This window comes from Pseudorca crassidens, chromosome 4 (genome assembly GCF_039906515.1).
Source record: "Pseudorca crassidens isolate mPseCra1 chromosome 4, mPseCra1.hap1, whole genome shotgun sequence".
NCBI classification, from domain to species: Eukaryota; Metazoa; Chordata; class Mammalia; order Artiodactyla; family Delphinidae; genus Pseudorca; species Pseudorca crassidens.
In genome coordinates this window covers 125,673,384-125,695,558 of record NC_090299.1, presented here as the reverse complement: position 1 = coordinate 125,695,558, position 22,175 = coordinate 125,673,384, and the positions used below count along the sequence as shown (strand labels likewise).

The window sequence follows — 22,175 nt, the reverse complement described above, 5'->3', positions numbered from 1 at the left end:
GCTTTAGGGGTAGCGCCTGTGTCCTAAGGTGGAGGTGGGCTGGGCTGGGGAAGACACCTGACAAAGTGGTAGAAAATCGAGGCGGCTAAGAAGTTCCCAGGGCAGGGGTGTGTGAGTCCTGTTAGATGAAGGAAGGCAGTAGTCTCTCTGAGGGAGGCGGATGTGTGCAACTTTGGTTAGTCTTGGCCAATGGATTTTAAGGGGCTATTTTATGATAAAACCCGCAGCCTTGAACTCAGTGGGGGTGTGTTACCATCACTGAGCAGCTGAGCGGAAGAAGGTATTTGGTACAGAGACTGAGCTGCTCGTGCCATACTCCTCACACAGGAGCCTCCTTCATTTGGGGCAGGGCTGGCAGCATGGCCTTTGGCGGTCAGGAGGGTTTCAGCCCGAGTTTGATGGTGTGAGGCTGGGCACTTGCCTGTGCTGGCACTAAGGTCAAGCCTGGGGAGTGTCTCTCAGCTGATCCAAGTCTGAAGCTGCAGCACAGCCAACTGCTTCTGCCAGGCTCCCCCAGAATCTTGGTTTTGGCAAGGAAAAATATTCCTGAACTTGAGACAGGAAAATGATTCACTGCATGTTTCTGGCACGTGACTGCCGTGGAATTCAGAGGAACATTTGTAGGTCACCTGCTTCCCTTGCCTGCAGGTCAGACCACCCTGTTCTCTAGAAGGAACGATGTGAGGCCCTCTGGTTTGAGCAATCTGCATTTCTGGCTCAGAGAGGCAGGGCAGGGAGTGATGTGTCAGTGTCATTCATCGTAGCCTTGGGCTTTTATATGGTGATCATGTGATTTGGGGGACCCAGGAAATGCATCACGGACTCTACTTTTCATATCTATTGAAAAGAAAGATCCAAAAGATGTTTCTCCCACTCACCTGAGAGAAAATAGAAGAGGTAGGATTAAAATTTTTTTTTTAATTTTACTTTTTTGATCTGCTACTTTATATATGGTCTTTGCCTTCCCAGCTTCCTTGCTTTTCCCTGCAGTGATAACTTGAGATGCCTATAGAATTAACATCATTACACTTTATGCTACAGAAAAGGGAGGTAGCAAGGCTGACTGCCCTCCTAGTTGAAGTGGAAAACACTTTCCTCCGTCTGTGGTGGGGCAGAAATAGCCAAGTGGAGGCACGGGCGTATTTGCGGCTACGCATGGTTTATGCAGACTTTCAGATTCACGTCCTCCTCCTCTCTGTGTTTGTGAACATGCTCTGGCCTCATGTGATGTCACGTGATGATGTGAGGCTGTGGGGCTGGGCTGGCTGCTCCTCCATCATCCAACGCTCGCCGGAAAGTGGCAAAGCTGCTCCGTCAAGCTCAGTGTGGGATCCTTCCAACTGTTTAAAGACATTTCTGCTTCCTGATGTGGAAGGAATCTGTCCCGGGGCTGCTGGGCTCTTCAGCAGTGATGGAGAGGGGGTGGGGCTGCTGCAGGAAGGAGAACCAAACCAGGTCAGAGCTCCTGAAATCGTGTCTGGTGAAAACGTATCAAAGATCCCTAGTGAAAATCTCTCCCGTGAAAGTCCTATCTTGGAGGATCTAAACTGTCATGTGCCATTTAAATTCAGTTATATTTGCAGAAAAAGGTACAAAGCGGACGTGTGGTCTGGCTACGTCCAGATCCCCTGGCTGTCTGCCAACTTGACCCACGTGACCTCTGCCATCTCTCTCTGCCCCTCCGACAGCGAGGTGGGAGGACACACGGCCCCAGATGTGAGGTCAGGCCCCTGGCTGGGCTCTGCTCTCGGAGCTGAATGGGAGTGGGCAGCCTGGTGGTAAGCTACCGACCTCATGTGCTACACCCGGCTTCCGTGGGTCCCAGGCAGGGGACCGTCCCACGTGCTGACAAGCAAAACTGAAGTGTGGGGTTATCTCAAGGCAGAATTGTTCCTTTTCATTGGATTCATTTATTGGAACATTTACTTGTGGCTGTTTGGTCCACTTTGGGAACAAACTTCTCCTGAGTGGACTGTCCACCAGTTCTCATCCGTGTGCCTCTCAGGTTTTCATGTTCTCTCTGCTCTAAGCCCTCATATGCTTTCTCCTAGAGCTCCAGTGGTATTTCTTAAATTAGAGCCTCACGGACTTGACTGATGATGTTTCCGTCAGAATCCACACCATCGGTGAGGGAAACCTTCCTTTCCCGAGGCAGTGCATTTTAACACTCTGCACTCTCGGCCGCACCACCTGCTGAATGTGCCGCCGTGGTTCCTGGCTGTTGTAGGTCATCCCGTTTCACCCCAAGCCACCTCAGTTTTGACTTTTTTCCCTAATCGGTTTATATTTATTTGAAGTAGTTTTTTTTAAAGGAGTGAAAATTGGATAAAGTAAGTGAATGTTGAGTAAACCCTAACATATACGGTACTAAACAGAGTCTACCCCTAAGAAGTCCTGTGTTGATGCCAGCGGGATTCGTTGTATGAGTAGATACAGTCAGCCCTCGGCAGCCGCAGGTTCTACGTCCATGGTTGGTGGAAGCCACGGATGTGGGGGGCTGGCTGTAGTTGTGTGTTGATGCCAGTTGTAAGGTATTAAGTTTCAGTGGATTTTCCACAGTTGTAAACAATAAAGGCGGTAGAGGCACCGATTTTCTTCTTGGGCTCCAAGAGGAAGCTGCTTCATGAACTTTGCTTCAGGCTTGCTGAAATAGGTAGTTGAAGTAGCATATGCCTGGCATATGACTTAGATATTCCTAATTTTCTTCTGCCACTTTCCCCAAAGTTCCCGAAGTGTGATATCACAGGTTAGTACCCGTGAGGATATTCATGTACCAGTAACTTGGGTATGTCTTTGACTCTAAGATGTACTTCCCCTCTCCCACATTTTACCATCTATTGTTTTGTTAATGGGTTATAAAACAACAGTGGATTTTAGACAGAACAGTGTATAAAGTTCCTTTGGTCGTTTGTTTGTTAGATAAAGGTCTCTATGTTCTCATTTCCGTAATGCCCATTTTCCTGTTTTCATTCAAGAGAATTGCTCACCTATTGGTTATTGTTCAAAAACTATGACTGAACCAGGGTTTGACATTTTGCTTGCAATAACTATATTATCATCATTGTTTCAAAAGGAGGAGTGAAAAAGATTATTACCAACAAAACAAATACCATTTTAATTTTTCTGGCAAACGAACAACTGCGTTGTTCCATTCCTAAAATCTTTGCTTTTAGAGAAGAGCTGAATGTGTAGGAGAAAGGAGGCGACCCCTTTTAGGTAAGTAAGTTGCAAGAGTAATAGAGATGGAATGTCCGTTTCAATGCAGAGTTCACAACTTACAAAGAATTTATTTATGCAATACAGACCTTTTCTCAAATATTTTTCACAGAATTCCACACAGCAATCTGCTAGAAAACTAGAATTCTACAACACCAAAAATGACATTTTTGTAGTACAAATTGCTAATCAAAAGGAAGATGAAGATTGTTTAACAACAAACAGAAGGTAAACGAGGGTTGCTTCACACAGCACCCAGCAGCCTCTGTTCCTCGGCCCGGGGTTGGGGTGGGGAGGTGGGGGAGCCCTGACAACGGCTCTGCCTCAGTGCGTGAGCACAGTCAGCCCTCGGGGAGTGAGCCCTGGTACTTGCATTTACTTTAAAAGAAAAACAGAGGTTGTGAGCCCAAGAGCATTTCCATCATCATTTCATTTGGGTGTGCTAAGAAGAGGACAGATCAGGAAAACATGGTAAATATTTCACACTTGCGATAACATTAGATCCTTTATGATAACCACACAATAAAATAAAATACCCTCCCCCGAACCATAATTTTCTAGGCCTAAAACATGCTCGAAGAATAATATTGATAGAAATAATTCACTGAGATGTTTTAAATTACATTTACTGTAATTTAAACATTGCTATTTAAATCCCAGAAATTTCAGTGCTGAAGAAGCACAGTTGTTTGTTTGGAAAAATACAGGACCCAAAGTACAGCGTAAATAAAATTCCCTCATCCCAGTATTATAACCCATTCCTTATTGTTAAAATCATACATTTCTCAAAATTACAGATAAACGGGAAGTGTTTTTCCATAATATAACTAGCATAAGTGGGTTTACTTGCTCCACTGTATACTTATTATTTCCATAATTGGTGAAAATAGACTTCTCATTATGACTAAAAATATAGATTTTTTTTTAAACTACAGAACCCAGCAGCCAGTTTTCTGCTTTGCTATTCCCCCAAAAAAGTCAAGCAAAGTCTACAAAAATAGCAATTAACTTTAAAAAATATTTTGCTTCTTAGAGCAAATTTAAGTTACATTCAGATGTGATTGCTGTTTCTAAGAGAAAGATGCTGAGGGCGCTTCCTGTGCCCAGGCTGGGGGGCAAGGCTGAAGCCCAGCTGTCACTATCAATCAGTAGCGGGTTTGGTATTCATGATGCCACCGGTTAAAGTCATTGTAGAACAGAACAATGCTTCCTGAGGCCATGCCAGAAATGATGCACCTGGGAGAAGCAGAGAGAGAAGGAGGGGTTTACAAACCTAGGCTTTGTTACTAAAGAAAGAACTGCCCTCCCCAAATCCACAAGGTAAATACAGAAGATGGCAGCCAGACCTACAATTTGTGAGATTTACGGTATGTTTTTTTGATGACTAAAATGCAGTCCTGAGTAAGCTCAGAGTCCCACCTCTGACACTCCACGTGGATCCAATTCACAGCTTGCCTTTATATTGAAAGTACAGCTAGTTTGTGCAAGATGAGTCACAAAAACCTGAACAGACTAGATAATTTCTAAGGCGGAGAGGCTGGGCAGGTAAACTTTTTATATTAGGTATTGGAAGCAAAATAAAGAATCATAATCTCAAAGTAATTGCTGGTGGAGGAAGCAGCATACAATCAAGTGACTGACAGAGGTATGTGACACATACAGAAGGAATGAAGAGTAAGAAATCAGAGTGCTGACCACCCTGCAGAAGAATATTCTGTGTCCCATAGTGTTAAGGGTAGAGGGGCTTTGTCCTCCCAACACAGCGACTCACTGCCATGATCACTATAGACAGGAGTTGCTGTTTGCATCCCCTGTCCCTGAGCTGGTGGTGCAGGGAAAGAGATGAAGCAGTAAGACAGGCGGTTCAGAGGAGCCTCTCCAGGAGGCAGAAGCCTATTTACTATCTTAGACCTCTCTCTGTATGGTTTGGTTAGGAGAGTCCTTTGATGTCATACTTAGTATCCTTAGTAGTACCTCATATCAAAATTAGGAACTAAAATGTGTCAGAACAAGAAAATCAGCTAAACACAGAAGAAGGCAGTAATGAGGATATGAGGGACAAAAAAGCACTGAGACATGTAGAAAGCAAACAGTAAAATGGCAAAAGCAAGTCTTTCCCTATCAGTAATTACTTTACGTGTAAGGTGATTAAACTCTCCAATCAAAAGGCAGAGAGACTGGCAAAATGAATTAAAAACATGATCAAACTATGTGCTGTCTACCAGAGACTCACTGTGATCTAAACAGGTTGAAAGTGAAAGGATGGAAAAAGATATTCCATGCAAATAATAATGAAAAGAAAGCTGAGGTGGCTATACTAATATCAGATAAAATAAGTTTTAAGTCAAAATGTTACAAGAGACAAGGACACTATATATATAGCAATGAATGATGAAAGGGTCAATTCATCAAGAGTATATAGCAGTTACAAACCTATATGAACCAATCAGCACCCCCCCAAGATATATGGAACCAACGCTGACAGGATTGAAGAGAAAAACAAACAGTTCTGCAATAATGGTTGGAGACGTCAATACCCCACTTTCAATAATGGGTAGAACAACCAGAAAGAAGATACGGAAATGGAGGATCTGAACAATACTAAAAACCAACTGGATGTAACACATATATAAACATTCACCCAACAACAGCAGAATGCACATTTTTCTCAAATGCACACGGAACCTTCTCCAAGATAAACCATACATTAGGCCACAAGTCCTAATACACTTTAAAAAGATTGAAATCACACACAGTATTTTTTCTAATCACAACAGAATTAAACTAGACATCAATAACAGAAGGAAAACTGGAAAATTCATCAGTGTGTGGAAACTGACCAATGGGTCAAAGAAAAAAATCTCAGGGAAATTAGAAAATTCCAAGACAAATGAATACAAAACAACAAGCCAAAACTTACAGGATGCAGCAAAACCAGTGCTAAAAGGGAAATTCAGAGCTGTAAACACAGATACTTAAAATCTCAATCAGTAACCTAATTCTACACATTAAAGAACAAGAAAAAGCTGCAAACTAAACCCAAAGGTAACAGAAGGAATGAAACAATAAAGATTAGAATGGAAATAGGGGATAGAAAAACAGAAAAATCAACAAAGTCAAAAGTTGAGTCTCTGGGGCTTCCCTGGTGGCACAGTGGTTGGGAGTCCGCCTGCCGATGCAGGGGACGCAGGTTCGTGCCCCAGTCCGGGAAGATCCCACATGCCGCGGAGCGGCTGGGCCCGTGAGCCATGGCCACTGGGCCTGCGCGTCCGGAGCCTGTGCTCCGCAACGGGAGAGGCCACAGTGGTGAGGCCCGCGTACAGCAAAAAGAAAAAAAAAAAGTTGCGTCTTTGAAAAGGGCAACAAAATTGACAAACTTTTAGTTAGACTAAAAAAAAGGACTCAAATTACTAAAATCATAAAGTGGAGACATTGCTACCAATTTTATAGAAATAAAAAGAGGATTATCAGAGAATACTAGGAACATCTGTATGCCAACAATTGGGATAACCTAGATGAAATGGAAAAATTCTTAGAAACACACATTATTCCAAAATTTCATCATGGAGAAACAAAATCTGAATAGACTTATAACGAGTAATGAGACTGAATCAGTAATCAAAAACCTCTCAATAAGAAAAGCCCTGGACCAGAGAGCTTCACTGGTGAATTCTGTCAAAGATTTAAAGAAGGATTAACACCAACTCAAATGCCTCTAAAAAACTACAGAGAACATTTCTTAAGTCGTTCAATGAGGCCAACACACCCTGACACCAAAGTGAAACAGACATTACAAGAAAATAAATCACAGACCATATCCCTTATGCTTACTGATACAAAAATCTTTAACAAATAATAGCAAACCAAATTCAGTAGCATTTAAGAAGATTATATACACCATGACCAAGTGGGATTTATTCTTGGAATATAAGGATGGTTTAACATTCAAAAATCAATTGTAACATATCACATCAACAATTAACAACAACAAAAGAAACCCATATGAGAGAAGGCATTTGACTAAATTCATCATCCTTTCATGATAAAAACACTGAAACTATGAATAGACGGAAAGTACCTCAACACGATATAAAGGGCATTTATGAAAAATTCCCAGCTAACATCACATTCAATGGTGAATACTGAAAGCTCTCCCCCTCTTACTGGGAACAAGACGAGGATACCTGTTTTCACCACTTCTAGTCAATATAGTACGAAAAGTCCTAGCCAGGGCAGTTAGGCAAGGAAAAGAAATAAAAGGAATCTAAATTGGAAAGGAAGAAGTAAAATTACCTCTATTGCAAGTGACATGATCTTTATGTAGCAAATCCTAAAGATTCCACACACAAAAAAACTGTTAGAACTGATGAACTTATATTAGCAAAGTTGCAGGATACAAAATCAACAATACAAAAAATAAGTTGTGTTTCTACATACAAGCAGTGAACAATTCCATCACAGCAACAACAATGACAACAAAAAAATAAAATGCTCAAGGAATAAATTTAACCAAGGGGGCAAAAGGCCTGTATGTTGAAAACCAGAAAATATTGCTTAAAGAAATTAAAGACAACATAAATAAATGGAAAGATATCCTGTGTTCATGGATCGGAACACTTAATATTGTTAAGATGACAATATTAGCCAAAGCTGTCTACAGATTCAACCTAATTCTTAACAGAATCTCAATGTTTTTTGCAAAAATAGGGAAAAAAAACCATCTTAAAATTCACATGGAATCTCAAGGGAGCCTGAATAGCCAAAACAATCTCAAAAAAGAACAACAAAATTGGATGTCTCATACTTCCTGATTTCTAAACTTACTGTAAAGCTACAGTAATCAAAACAGTGTGGTACTGGCTTAGAGAGAGACATATAGACCAACAGAATAAAACAGACAATCCAGAAATAATCTCTCATATATAGGAACAGTCTTTTTCAACATATAGTGCTGAGAAAACTGATATCCACATGCAAAAGAATGAAGTTGGACCCTTATGACCATCATATATAAACAAACATTAATTCAAAATGGATCAAAAACTAAATATGAGTTAAAACTATAAAATTCTTAGGAGAAAATATAGAGGAAGCACTTCATGACACTGAATTTTGCAATGATTTCTTGGATATAACACCGAAAGCACAGGCAACAACAGAAAAAAATAAATGAGACTTCATCAAAATTAAAGGCTTTTGCACATCAAAGGACACTATGAGATGGAATGATGAAAAAGTTCTGGAAATGAATAGCGGTAATAGTTGTACAACAATGTGAATATACTTAATACTACTGAATTATGCACCCCAAAAAAAGGTTTAAATGGTAAATTTTATGTATATGTTATCACAGTAAAAGAAGTTAAGAACTAAAATGAAAGACTGTATATTAAAAAGAAATAAGATGCCAGGTAAAGATTATCTCCCTAAAATGGAGGTTTTAGTAAATAAGCCAGATTTCTCAATGGAATCATTATGGACAGACATACAGGCATTTCACATGAAATTTTGTTTAAGAAAAAAGGTACTTTAACATAAAAAGCTTTACAGCAATATAACTGGAGCCTCTGTTACTTAAATCCTGTCTATTCCTAGAGAATTCAGCCTTTGTCCAAGATTGGCAATGCCATCAAACAAAATCATGCTTTTTAAAAAGTACCTTGGAAACCCCAATATCCATCAGCTTTTTTGATTGCACAGGTGACCCTCACAGCCCAGCCCAGCCATCAGCCCAGTTACTACATACATTCCCTTGCCAGTTTTTAATGCCACCAGTATAGACCACTATTTCAGTGTTACCTCTGGTCGTAAGACAGTGCCATGGCCCGGATCCCGGCGTCGCAGCCTGGATAGGCGAAGAGCTGCTTGAGGTCAGACACCTGCCAGACCATGACCACACCGTTGTCTCCTCCGGTGAGCAGGTACTGCCCATCCCGGCTCAGCTGGATAGCCTGTGAGACACAGCAACAGTCAGTAGAGACACGGCTCTCGGAAAACTGGGGCCCTCACCGCATCTCTGATTAATTCGACGTGATTCCAGCCGGCTACTGGAGCCACAAAGAGACAGAGTGTGTATGTGTTCCTGAGGAGTTTTCAGGAAATCATGAGTCATAGAAGACTTTTGCTATTTTTCAAAAGTCAAATGGGCAAAGTTAGGCAATGCTGGAGTTTTTGAGTTTTTTTGTTTTTAATTTTTGCTTTTTAAGGATGAGGTGGCTGACTCTTCCAATTCTATGACTACTAGTTAAATGGTCCGTGTTGTGGATGGGGACCAGTACTGTAAAACGAAGCGCTTCCTGGCATCTCTCCATTGCACTGTGGTCATGCTAAGCCTGTTTTGTACCGAGGCTGGGCAGACAGTGCTAGCTGACCTCATATCCCTGATAAAACACTGCTGCCTGTGGGGCTCAGCCCCACAGGAGACCACCTACAGCTTGAGCACCTTCACTAGGCCTGCTGGAAGTTTACAGCAGGTGGGAAGACAACTTGGTAGGGAACCGTGACTCCCAGGGTGATTAAACCCAGTTTAAGCATTTTCTTCTTGCCCCAGGACTGACTGCTTCCTGCCAGTGCTGAACTCAAAGGACAGACACGTAATTTGCTCTTCAGTCCTGTCAAACCTACCAAAGGCAGGCCACTTTCTTTTTTTTTTTATGACTTTTTACATTTTTTTCATGGTTGAAAAAAAGAATCAAAAGAATATTTCATGACACGTGAAAATTATATGAATTCCAAATTTCAGTGCTCATAAGTAAGCGTTACTGGAACAAAGGCACATCCATTCATTTCAGCTACTTTTTTTTTTTTTTTTTTAAACAGAGAAAGTATGCCAGCTCCTGATATAAAAGGTCCCTCCTTACTTGAGGAGCAGATCCTACTGCCCCTTCCTCTCCTCCTGCCCCCTTCCCTCCAAACCTTCTTTTCCCGGTTTATTAACATACACATTTCCTTTCTTTAGCTGGGTGACATTGGGAGTTCTAAAAGTTATTGCAAATACCTGTAATCTTCTGTCCACCTGGATACAGTGAATGTGGGAATCCAGATTGTACTAGTAGGCCAGAAAGAAACTATCTACCTTCTGAAAAATATATTTATACTGTTCCGTACTCAGAGTTTTAGCATAGTTGCCTTAAGTCTTTACCCTTTGACAAAATTTTTTTTTTTAATTATAGAAATGTTTCATAGCCATTCAATTCACATTCAAGTAAATGCGAACTTTCAGAGGTCTCTTAAATACAGCTTATTCGCAAAAACACAAAAATACACCTAAGAAATCAAAACCTGTGGGTGGAAGACACTTTCATTCAAGAAGCATTCTCTAAATTTTAACCAAATACCCATAGTAAGATTTTTCAATATAAGTGAAAACCAATATCCTTTTCCCCCATTCATTTCACAAACGTCAATCTCTAGGGGCTTATCTGGGAAATGAAATGAAGACTACAACAAATAATTATTTGCTACACTTATAAAATTCAGCTGATGAAAATCCATTAACCTTACGGTTGTGGTTCACTTGAGTTTTATACGTGAGGCTTTTTACTGGATAAGTGCTATATTAAAACATAAATTAAAACCATTAATCTTTAACTCTTTGTCCTAAAGAATCCCTACTCCTAGCTCTGTGTTGAAATAAATAAAACCTGGACTTTTAGGACTATACATGTATCAGCACCTAAAACATTTTATTAAACCAGGTGCCTGCCAAGGTTAAAAAATATTTTGTTGGCCTTTCTCATGAGGGACTTGTCAAATTTCCCTGAGAATAACAGCCAGGGTAGCATTTCCTGAATAGCACCCTATCTCCCACCCAAACCAGCATTCACGTAGTTCTCAATTCTCATACGCCTCCTCCAGTCTCAATCCAGGTTGGGTTGAGACTAGAGATTTTAGGAGGGCCCTGGGGACGTGTGAATCTCAGCCCCTGGACTCCTGAGTGCTCGGACAACACCGTAGTTGCTCGGACAACACCGTAGTTGCACCAGTTTCCAGGAGGTACCAGCAGGCCACAGCAGTCTGCTGGCGACAATCATATCCTAAGACACAGCTTCCCCAGGAAAACAAAATAAATGAGTTCCTATGGGTGAAATGGGGGGTGATCCTTTGTTTAGGATAACATAACTTCGCTGCTCTGTACAGGCTGCCCACTTAAATTTAAGTTATTCATTAAGACATCTAAACATTGCCTAGTTGATGTGCTCTGATATGTTAACCAAATGCCACTGCACAATCTGGCATCTAAATAAAAACAGGTGGGAGGCCTTGATTAGTGCAGAGGTTCCCCAGGCCACCTGCCTGCAGGGTTCTTGTTGCTCTTTCAAAGAAACTTCATTTCTGGTCTGAGCTAATGACTAATTTGTTTCCATGGTCTCCTTTCCTTATATAGGCTCAGACTGCAGGATGGAGGTGGAGATTTTTGTTCTGTGATGTCTCTTAGTCCAAGCCTGTGATTTCCTTCCACCCTTCCCAAGGCAGTTAGCTGTGGAAGTGTGGGTCTCTGGAGCCGGGCACGGGCAGTGCTCATTTTAGGCAAGCTCACTTTAATCACACAGTTGCCACTTACAAGTTAGTATGATAAAGTGCAGGCGTGCTGGGGAAAAGGCGATGGATTGTTTAAGCCTAAAATCCAGTGGGAAATACTACAGAGGGAAAAAAACAACGGCCATAGGGCAGAGAGGAAAAGCATGTGTGTACGAACAGTCTGCAGAAAGCCTCCGACTGCTGCCTTGAGGAACTTCCCAGAGCCTTTGGTACTAACTGAAGTACCACAGAAATTGTTTTAGCCAGCAAGGGATTTCAAATTACTTTACAGATTTATTAGTGTAGCTGACAAAATAATCGCAACTCAAAGTGACAGATTATCAACATTATTATCGTAAAGAAAAGAGGAAAGGAAAATCCTCTAACGTGTACTTGGTTTAAATGAAGGGAGGGAAAAATAAAAGCAGAGTGTGAGCATCTCTGTATGCAGCCTTCGTGGCAGAGGTGGTCAAAATGCACTGGAGAAACCTCACGGAATGGGAGAGAGAAGAAAGCCATTTACTAAATTGAGAACCCTCTCCCTCCTCACTCACCTTTACACTTTGAGGTAAAAACACAGAATGCTGAAAAGTCTGTAAGGTATACTTACCCTTATGTTATCATCTGTTTCCACGGTGGCCTGGAGTTTTCCATTCACACTGAATGTACAGAAGAAGCCATTTTCATAGAATATGACACAGTGACCCTCTCTGGAAGCCTGCATGAGTTTTGGTTTCAGGCAGTTTTCAGGACCCTCCAAAGTCCTTAACAAGTCTCCATTCATGGAATGTATGAGACATGGTCCTTCTGAGAAAACAGGAGAAACAAAAGCCAAAATGAAGTTTCTGAATAAGAACAGACAAATGTGACCTGAATCTTGAGCACCGTTGAAACAGGCTGCCAGTACCATATCACAGTTGTAGAAAGCCTTAAAAAATTATATCTTAGATATCAGTTATTTTGTAAAATCTGCATGCCGGCTAAATCTCACCTTCCACTTGGGAAAGAAGGAAGCCGAGTCATGCATGTTCAAGTTCACTTCTCAAGAGACAGGAAGTTACTTTATGAAATTCATTATGCCAAGGGATGATAAGAGCTGGAGGAATTCAGAAAGGAACAGGACAAATTACAAATCCTAAAAGAGCTTCCAGGAAGGCTGGGCCTCAGTTAAACATCGGCTGCACACAGGGTCCCGATGGTAGCAGCATTGGGGCCTGTGTGGTGAGAACTCATTAAGGCAACTTCTGAAGGCCTAAAACATCTTCCCTCCCACTGCTTGCTACTTCGCGATGAGAGAAGGTGCCTGGTGGTCCACCTCCTCACACCCCAGCCCCCAGGGAAATTCATACAGAGATCCTTCTGCCACTTCTCCTTGGCAAACAAGTCTGCCCCCCTGCTGTCCCCGAAACCAAGCAGCTTGCATCCACCACTCCCCACTCTCCGGGCTGACCTCCAGGCTGAGATGCTTGAGGAGGATGGAGAAACTGCATCTTTACTGAGTGCCTGCTACATGAAAAGCAAAAGAGGAGCAGGTAACCAAAACTGCTTGTGTGATGAGTAAGTTCTCAGAAATGTCTGAGTCGGACAAATGGGGTAATTAGACTATATGCCCTACTCCTCTCCGGGCTAAATTTTTTGTGGCTACATGGAATCATCACGTGTTCCCCACATGACCATTAAAACGTGTCTCTCGTCTTTCTCTTGACCACTCAGGGAGTTGATAGGTTTTTAGTGTTCTCAACATAAATACATAAGGCAGTCTTTGCTCTGCACAGTTCCAGCATGCATGAATTTCAGTTGTCACTCTAAATGACCCCAGTCCCTCAATGCCACAGTTCAGATTTCAGTTATCACAGGAACTGCATAAGGTACACACTTCATGGTCAGCTTGTCAGTCCACAAATCACTATAAATAACAGGTGTGCATCATGATGGGTGACCAACCCCATCACTTCTTTCGAAGTCTGTTAGTGAATGGTCACTGCACGTCGGTGACTCAGCTCATGCACAGACAGCAAACTCTGTAGTTGTGTTGCCTCCTTGTCTCCCAGGGATGGAACTGTATGACATTTTATAAAAATGGATAATCAAAAGAGGGTAGTGGCCAACAAAGATGGATCTGAAGTAAGGAAATGAGAAGTGACAAAGCTGAAAGTAAAACTGGAAGCCAACATAAACGGAGTTACAGAAGATAGAGCTGACCGTGGGAGTGCTGACATCGCTACAGATGCAGCCAGAGGAAGTGAGTGAAGGTGATCTTACTGACATAAGCCCTGTAAAACTTAGGAAAGTGCTGTTACACACATGAGGATGTCCCAGAGTGACGTCAGCAAAAATCTCCACATTAAAGGAAACCTAGGAGATATTTCATGACATTGAAAGCACAGAAGATAAAATGTTGGAAGCTGATCCAAACTTAGGAAGGAGTTTGACAACTGGTCAAGGCACAGAGACGATTCTCACTCCTTATCTTAAGTTACACGGAGAGAAGGGGGCGAGCACTTTCCAAGTACTCTTGATGTATTTTTTCACAAAGAAATAAAAGACTGTCATTCGTAATGTCTCTAATGTTTTAAATTAGTGTACTAAATGTGAGTTTTACTATTTTTTTCATGTCCATACATATGTGTATGTATGCATATATGTATAAAAGTGAAAAGAGAATTTTTAATGTTTTGATAAAAATTTGTAAAGGCCATGGAACAATCATAAAATTTCCCATTATTTTTCATAATATTTCCCATTGAAATTATTGATTTTTAATATCTTTGCATGGTTTCATCTTGCATGGTCATTTTTATGGTGCTGTACCACCATGCAAAGTGAGGACAGCCTGTAATATGATAGGTTCATTTTACATGTCCAATTTGGATCACGTACAATCCGGGAACTCATGTTAGCTCAGGATAAATGAAATCATTGGGTATAAGGGGAAAAAATCCAGTAGTTATAGAATTCTTGCTATCATTGTTACTATTTCATCGTTTTGACCAACTAAATTTGTAAACACCAACATTTGACTCATTAATAAGTCTCGTTAGCTATACAAAGTATCATAGTTCAAGACACAGATAAGGTGACTCAAAAACTCTACGCTTCTCCCTCAGATAAGCCTAGGAGATATGTGATTACAGTACTTTTTTGTGTTCAGAGCTCAGTTCAGGGCAGAGAGACAGAGAGATGAATAGACTATTACAGCTGAATAAGCAATGAACTGGAAACAGCTCTGCTCCTGGTCAGATCCTGATTTGTTGTGTGCGCTCTTAGAAAGCTTGCTGAATATCTTTGGCCTAAATTTGTGACGATGCTATGGGATAGACCTCCAGGCCAACCAGCTGAAGAATCTTTCCACCCCATTCTCAATGCCATCCTGGCCCCTGCCTAGTTCAGAGATTTGGAAAGTAAAACAGACTGGGTCAGGAGTTTCCGTTCAGGTGTGAGGTGGAACCCAGCCCAGTCAGAGTCCAGAAGGATAAACAAATACACTAAGACTGTCCTTGTTCTCGCCTCACTCTTCAGAGCAATGCTGTGAAACAGGACTTCAGTGCAGTGATGGAAGTGTTCCCTTTCTGGGCCGTCCAGTACGGTAGCCACTAGTCGTAGGTGCATACTGAGCCCCTGCAATGTGGCTAGTGCCACCAGGGAACTGAATTTTAACTTTTATTTCGTTTCAGTTAATGTGAACAGTCCCATGGAGCTAACAGTCACTGTCACAGATAGCACAGCTTTAGAGAAAAAGGCACCAAATTCACCTCTGGTAATTTGTTATTAGAAGACACCAAAAAAATGCATCCATTTATTGAAGGCCCCACAGATTTACCTTTAGAACCGCTTAACACGAGGCCGAGCTCAGCGCAGACGGCAGCACAAGTGATCTCAGAGTCATGGCCTGTCAAGATGGCCCGAGGAGTGGTGGTCTCACCTTAAGGAAAAAAAGATTAAACGAACAAATCAATTCAAGTTCGTGCAGGGGATGACCTCCCTCGACTCAGATTAAATCATCATATCATTTGTTCCTGCCTCCCATAATGCTTAAACCTTTAATTTATAGTTTGGGAATTTGTCCCCAAATCCTATTTTAGGAGTAGATACAAACTATCTGCTATAGTTTGAGGAACACATGTTGCTGAATTTCTAAGCCTTACGTGATTATCAAGCAACGATAGTTTAAAACAGGACAAAAATAAGACAAAATCTGTATTATAAACTGCCTCAGATTGTCTTTCCCAAGCTTATGTGTCATCCTAATATAAAATCTTACAGAGTATATTTCTCCATGGTTCATTCAAAGAACAGAGGGGGAGTAAAACTATTAATATTAAATTAATTCTGATAGTGACTGAACACTAGGGGAGGAGGGTGAAGGTGGGACAGAAAAGGACTATTCAAATAATGGAAGATGTTTCCAAACGTCGTCACAGGTAGAAGACGTCATCCTGTACCTCAGTCCCAAACTAAAAGGAAAACTGTGGTTGGCTGTGGAGGCACCCCACGAGGGGCCGACGCAACGGGCTCCATCTGGGCCGCGCTGCGGGCCAAGCCACAGGAGAAACTGAATTCCTTATTTAACCTGGAGAATACTATTTTAAGGCAAACGAGTCCTCTACTTTTATAGTGTCCGGGGACAAGGACACAAAACGCCTTCATGAAGTGGACTAATGAGCAGGACTCTGTCAGCACTCTGAGATTTCCTTGATTAGGACTGCTTTTATTTATTTATTTATTTATTATTATTTTTTGCGGTACGCGGGCCTCTCGCTGTTGTGGCCTCTCCCGCTGCGGAGCTCAGGCTCCGGACGCGCAGGCTCAGCGGCCATGGCTCACGGGCCCAGCCGCTCCGTGGCATGTGGGATCCTCCTGGACCGGGGCAGGAACCCATGTCCCCTGCATCGGCAGGCAGACTCTCAACCACTGCGCCACCAGGGAAGCCCAGGACTGCTTTTAGAGTAAGATTGACAAATGGCACTGTGTGATCCACAGGGGCAACTGTGCCCAGAAAACAGGTCACTACTACCAGCTGTGGAACTCTGTGGGAAAGAAGAACTTGTCATCCTAACCCCATACCCTTGGCTATCCTTGGAACAGTCACCTACCCTGAGGAGAGAGATCTGGCAGATCAGGGAAAATGCAGCAGAAACCTACTGTCCTTGAAAAGGCAAATGCTGCTGGTCACAAAAATTAACTAGCGGTTTTTATGATGGTCAACGTGTTCTTTGAAATGTCATGCAAATTTCTCTACATGCCTATGTTTTCCTGGGTGGTGGGGAGGGGAAGAAGGAAAGTAGGGTTTATTGAATGTGCAGACCAGGAGAGGGCCTCTACTGTGAAGACAGGGCCTGGTTTCTGTGCTGCTGGCCCCGCTGCCTCCACAGCCTGCGGTTACTTCATGTCTGGTCGTCTCACGTAATTATTACAATGCATTTATTGGAGTGCATGACGCACAGCGGTGTCCCCACAGTGTCCTTCCTCACTCTTGGTGACTCTAGGTACTTCTGAGTGAGACGTGGGTGAAAAGGCATCATATCAAACTCTGTTCCACGTTGGCCGTGCTATGTGCAGTGAGACTCAGGAACTGTCTTGCATGCTTGGTGACCAAGGGAGACCTCAAATGGCATAGTAAAAGGCCAGGGGACAAGTAGAACCAGGGGCTTGGTTTCATTTGATTCACTTTTAGAACTTCTTTGGGGAGAGAAGCTCACCTTAATACAAAGTTTACTTGATATTTTCCAAACCAGAAAGCATTTGTTACAATAGCAGCTATTTTTTTCCCTTAAAAAGCATACAAATTTGGTAAATTTGTTAAGAAAAGAAGCAAATATTACAAACCTATCTGAACTACTTAACTTTCTGCTGGAGATAAGTCTTGCCACAAAAAATAGAAATATTTTTAAAAGTTACCAATACTTCAGCCCCGATTCATGGTCCCCCCCATCCCCCATCCCAAGATGCTCTATATTCCATGAAAATACCATACAATGTTATTTTTGAAATGTCTAATTATACCTGTTGGCAACTTTTTTAAAATCAAGAATTAAAATCATTAAGATCTAAGGAATATATTTTCAGTGTGATTGTTCCTTTTTTGTTTTCATAAGGTACCATTTTATGGGGAACAAGATTTGTATTTGAACTTGAATTGTCTTGGAATTCCTCAGTGGAAAATGAGGGTCTGAAGGAAAACTGATGACAACTGAAAGCAATCTAAGTGTAAGCTAAAGTAAACGAAGGACAGATGGATAGTGGGGACACAGAGGACGCTGTCACTTAAGCATGCCAATGCTAATTTTTTGTTTTCTAGATCTAAGAATATTTTCTCAGGGACATGGGGAGGAAGTGAGAAGATTGCTGTCAACTGGATTTCTTTCTTTAATGTAAAACAGTTGAAATACTGAGAATTTTCTATGACTATAAAGTTAGAGTTTAGGAAGCCTCACAATTTACCCCATAAAGTGAATTAAGATATAAGCATTCTTTTTTGTAAACTCATAATTAAGATTTTTATAAGTATGCTTTACTTACAAAATAATATTTTCCAGTAATCTACACTGTACCAATCATTTGCCCCTCCACAAATCAGAAGACACATGTACATGCTGTGTAATTTCAAAACTGAAAAGAGATTTGCCTTTTCCTAGGGCCTGATCTCTAAATAAAGGCCTGTTCAATGCTAGGACTCTGGCTTCAAAGTTTGGCGAAATGTTTTCTAAACCAGGAAGCAGGTTAGACAGTTCAGGAAATATGGGGGGAAAAAAGGAGAAAGCAGAAAGGAAAGGGAAGGGAAGGAAAGGAAAGAGAAAAAAACAAATTGAAAGCATAAGGGTAAACTTGTGATCATTGGGTTCTACTGGTTTCACAAACACTCACTAGATTTCTAGTAAAAAAGACTCTGCTACTGAACTTTCATCCCCTTTAGGAAACGCACATTAATGGCCTCTAAAAATCCACATACAACAATATGAGGAGAGATATCATTTCCTCTAAGAAAAGCCATTTCCAGTCTTGTTTAAAGACTAAAGTTTGTATTCCCTTTATTACATGCAGTGCAGCTTGGGTGTTCTTTACATTTTCTCATTAAAAAATCTGTTCAAAATAAATACTTGGATTTTTATAAGTTTCAATAAACCAAATGTTTTATGTATTAAAAGTTCACTACAGGAAATAGAATTCTATGATATGGGATTTAAATCTAACAGGTCCAAACTAATAAGTTCAACAGATATTTTGGGAACCCCTTTGGAATGAAATTATGAAGGGTAGAAGGGTTGATGGGAGGCGGAACACAGGCTTCATATGTGGCTCACAGAATCTATTTCTCCATAGTTACATCCTTATACATCATCCTGCAACACAGCAATAACATCCCACATACCAATAACGATATACATATGTGTCCGTGTATATTTGTTTGCAAAGCCTAGAAACAAAATCTGGGAACCATATAACATTCTGACTGCAGCACCCATCTAAATCTGCCCCTCCCAACTACCTGTCAACCCACAGAGTTAATACCTAGGGGGGAAATCAGCTCAAATAAGACAATACTGGCCATGTATTACTTTTTCAAAGACCCCAAAGCTATGGCCATCTCTCACTGAAGTCTCTAAACTGAGTAAGGAGCAGGGGAAAAAGTCTTCTGAAAAATATCAGGTTAATTCTTTGATAAAAATTTGCAGTAGTTAATGGATACAAAAAGTCTTTACTTTTGCTTTCTGAGATAGTAGGATCTACCAAAAGCTGGATCATAAAGCAGAACACATTCCCTTAAGAACCTTTTAAACTCTTACTGCTTGAAAAATCGTCATGGCTTTCAATAAAGCTGAAGAGAAAAATTTATCTTGCTTCTAGTTTAAGGGACTACACTTCAAACTCTTCTTAAAGAAAAATAAAAAGAGAAAGAGGATAGACTTCTTGGACTGCTTTGAAAAGCTTGAGCAATTACTTCAAAGGAAAGGGTGTCTTTGTCCGGAGAGCAGGTTTATGACTACTGATGCAAATCCTAACCAAAGGCTGAAAAGGATACTCAGTGCATCTTTATGGATGGCCTTAAAGGAAGATGAACAAGTCAAAGGAGATTAAAGACAGTCCAAATCCTGCCACGAATACCAGGACACACCGGTTTTTACAGATGTGCTTTTCTCAGTACGTAATACCAAATATCAGTTACTAACTTACAGGCACCATTATAACAACCCAACTTGCATTTAAGCAGCACAAGATCTCTGTAATACCCGCTTAGCATTTATATTGGACTTATGTTTTAAAATATTACGTGAAATGTTTTACACCATTAGGCAGAATAACAAATGCTGCTATTAAATGTGTTTCTTTGGTGGCCTCATAACACTAAGTGTATTTCTCCATCAAATGAACTATGACCTGAAAGAAGAGAAGGAGGAAACAGTAATTTCTCTAGTATCTGTTCATAAATATCCAATGAGAAAAATATTTCAAAAGATCTGTCTCCATTAAGGCGAAGGGGATTAAAAGCTAGGTAAAAATAGACCTGACACGTATTTCTGGCAAACTCTGAGTTACATTTTTAAAAATGAATAAAGTTCTTGGTATTTTTGGCACCATCTCCTCAGTCTTAATGAAAATTAAATTACTTTAAAAAGGCACTGCAAAGTTCTCATTAGCAGTTTAAATATGTTGTTATTAGCAGAGAGAGAGAATCCCCTTCATTCATTTACCTTTTTCATATCATCTATCATGAAATGAAGGGCAGTTCAACACTTTCCTAGTCTTAGTTTTCTAGAAATAAAATTAGCTCTTCCAATTAATACTTAGTTTAGATGACTCTTCGGACAGAAGTTAGTATTTCCCATTTGTCTACTCATTCATTCCTTCACTCCCTCACTAAATAACATTTACTGGGTATGTATTATGTGCAATGCACTGTGGAAACAAGGAGGGGAATAAAATATGACCTTGTATTTAGAAATGGTTTGATTTTAAATTGTCATTGGGTCAGGTTTTGTTGACCTTACTATAAGCCTGCTAATTATAATTATAAATACCTATTATTGGAAAGGTCAAAAAGATGTACTGAAGTCCAAACTATTTATTACAACTTAATTTTTATATAAAATGAATATTTACCATCAATTAATGAAGTTCTAAAATAAAAACAACCAATATAATTTTCCAGGTTAGTAAAATCTAATACCATCTGACCTCTTAGAGACATAAAAAACAAAATCATTTCAATAGAGTACTCATTTTGAAAGAAAACATAAGTTTGTTTAAGGACCTAAATATATAATTAAGTTATTAAGTATATATAGATTTAAGAAAATCTAGGTGTTATACATGCCAGCCATTTCCTAAGGCTGGATACTTTTGTTTTGCACATGCCTTCTGTTCCACTTTAATTAAATTTGATTACTGTAAACATTCATCAACAAAAAAATTCACATGAAAATTGAATACTAAAGTTTCTCACGTGGCTCACACCATAATGGTAAATCGAGAGAGGAAATGGCTTTTCTGAAGCGGAAATGAGGTTAGTTGTTAAATGTCTCTTAAATCTTTCCACTAACTTCCTAATTTTTCAATGGGAATTATAACACTACATTTTAATTATACAAAGAAATTATTTGAGTTTGTTCTATTTATTCCATCTCTACCAACTCTTCCCTCTCCTCTCCTTTCATTATGGCCTTTTTGGTGGAAAAATGTTGATTTGGTTAAACATATACACTACAGAAAACAAGCCATAGCTGCATTTAGGATGTGACAACCAACAGTAAAATTTGGTAGCTTCCTTTTGTAAATACTGTTAGAATTATTAATGTAAGACAATACAATATTGGTACAAAAAACAATAATACTAAGTTCTTGATTTATAACCTTTCTCCTCTTCTATGATACATATATCAATATATCTCATATAAACTTATATATATAAACTTAAACATATATACATAAGTTTATGACAATGGAATCATCTTCTAAGACTACATTGGAAAATGGGTTTGTGTGAGTATATACCAACAATTGTATACTTAAAGTGTAACCCTAACGTGTAATATTTAAAAAGTACAAAATCCTATCATGACATATACTGTCTTAAGAACTCAGTACTAACAAAATTATCTCTATATTGTCCTTTGCAGATCCTAAGATGGCTTTAGTGACAAGGTTGTATCAAATTCTCTACAGATGACGATCCAATGAAATCAAATTAAAAATGCTGTACAGTTTAGTGGTTAAGAATGGTGTCTCTGGGGGCTTCCCTGGTGGCACAGTGGTTGAGAGTCTGCCTGCCGATGCAGGAGACACGGGTTTGTGCCCCGGTCCGGGAAGATCCCACATTCCGCAGAGCGGCTGGGCCCGTGAGCCATGGCCGCTGAGCCTTGCGCGTCCGGAGCCTGTGCTCCGTAACGGGAGAGGCCACAGCAGTGAGAGGCCTGCGTACCGCAAAAAAAAAAAAAAAAAAA

The 22,175-nt window shown here is 40.5% G+C and overlaps 1 protein-coding gene across 3 annotated transcripts in view; it reads right to left on the bottom strand.

The window, feature by feature from the left end:
* Positions 1-3,267: 3,267 nt before the first annotated feature.
* The window catches only part of LRBA (LPS responsive beige-like anchor protein), a 727,005-nt gene continuing 708,097 nt past the window's right edge, over positions 3,268-22,175 (bottom strand). For all 3 annotated transcript variants that reach the window (XM_067736701.1, XM_067736700.1, XM_067736702.1), the window contains exons 54-57: positions 15,557-15,658; positions 12,347-12,543; positions 9,016-9,167; positions 3,268-4,452 (exon numbers count right to left, since the gene is read on the bottom strand). In XM_067736701.1, coding sequence (XP_067592802.1) covers positions 4,362-4,452; positions 9,016-9,167; positions 12,347-12,543; positions 15,557-15,658 — 542 coding nt within the window. In that variant the 3' untranslated portion in view covers positions 3,268-4,361. The remainder of the gene's footprint in view (positions 4,453-9,015; positions 9,168-12,346; positions 12,544-15,556; positions 15,659-22,175) is intronic.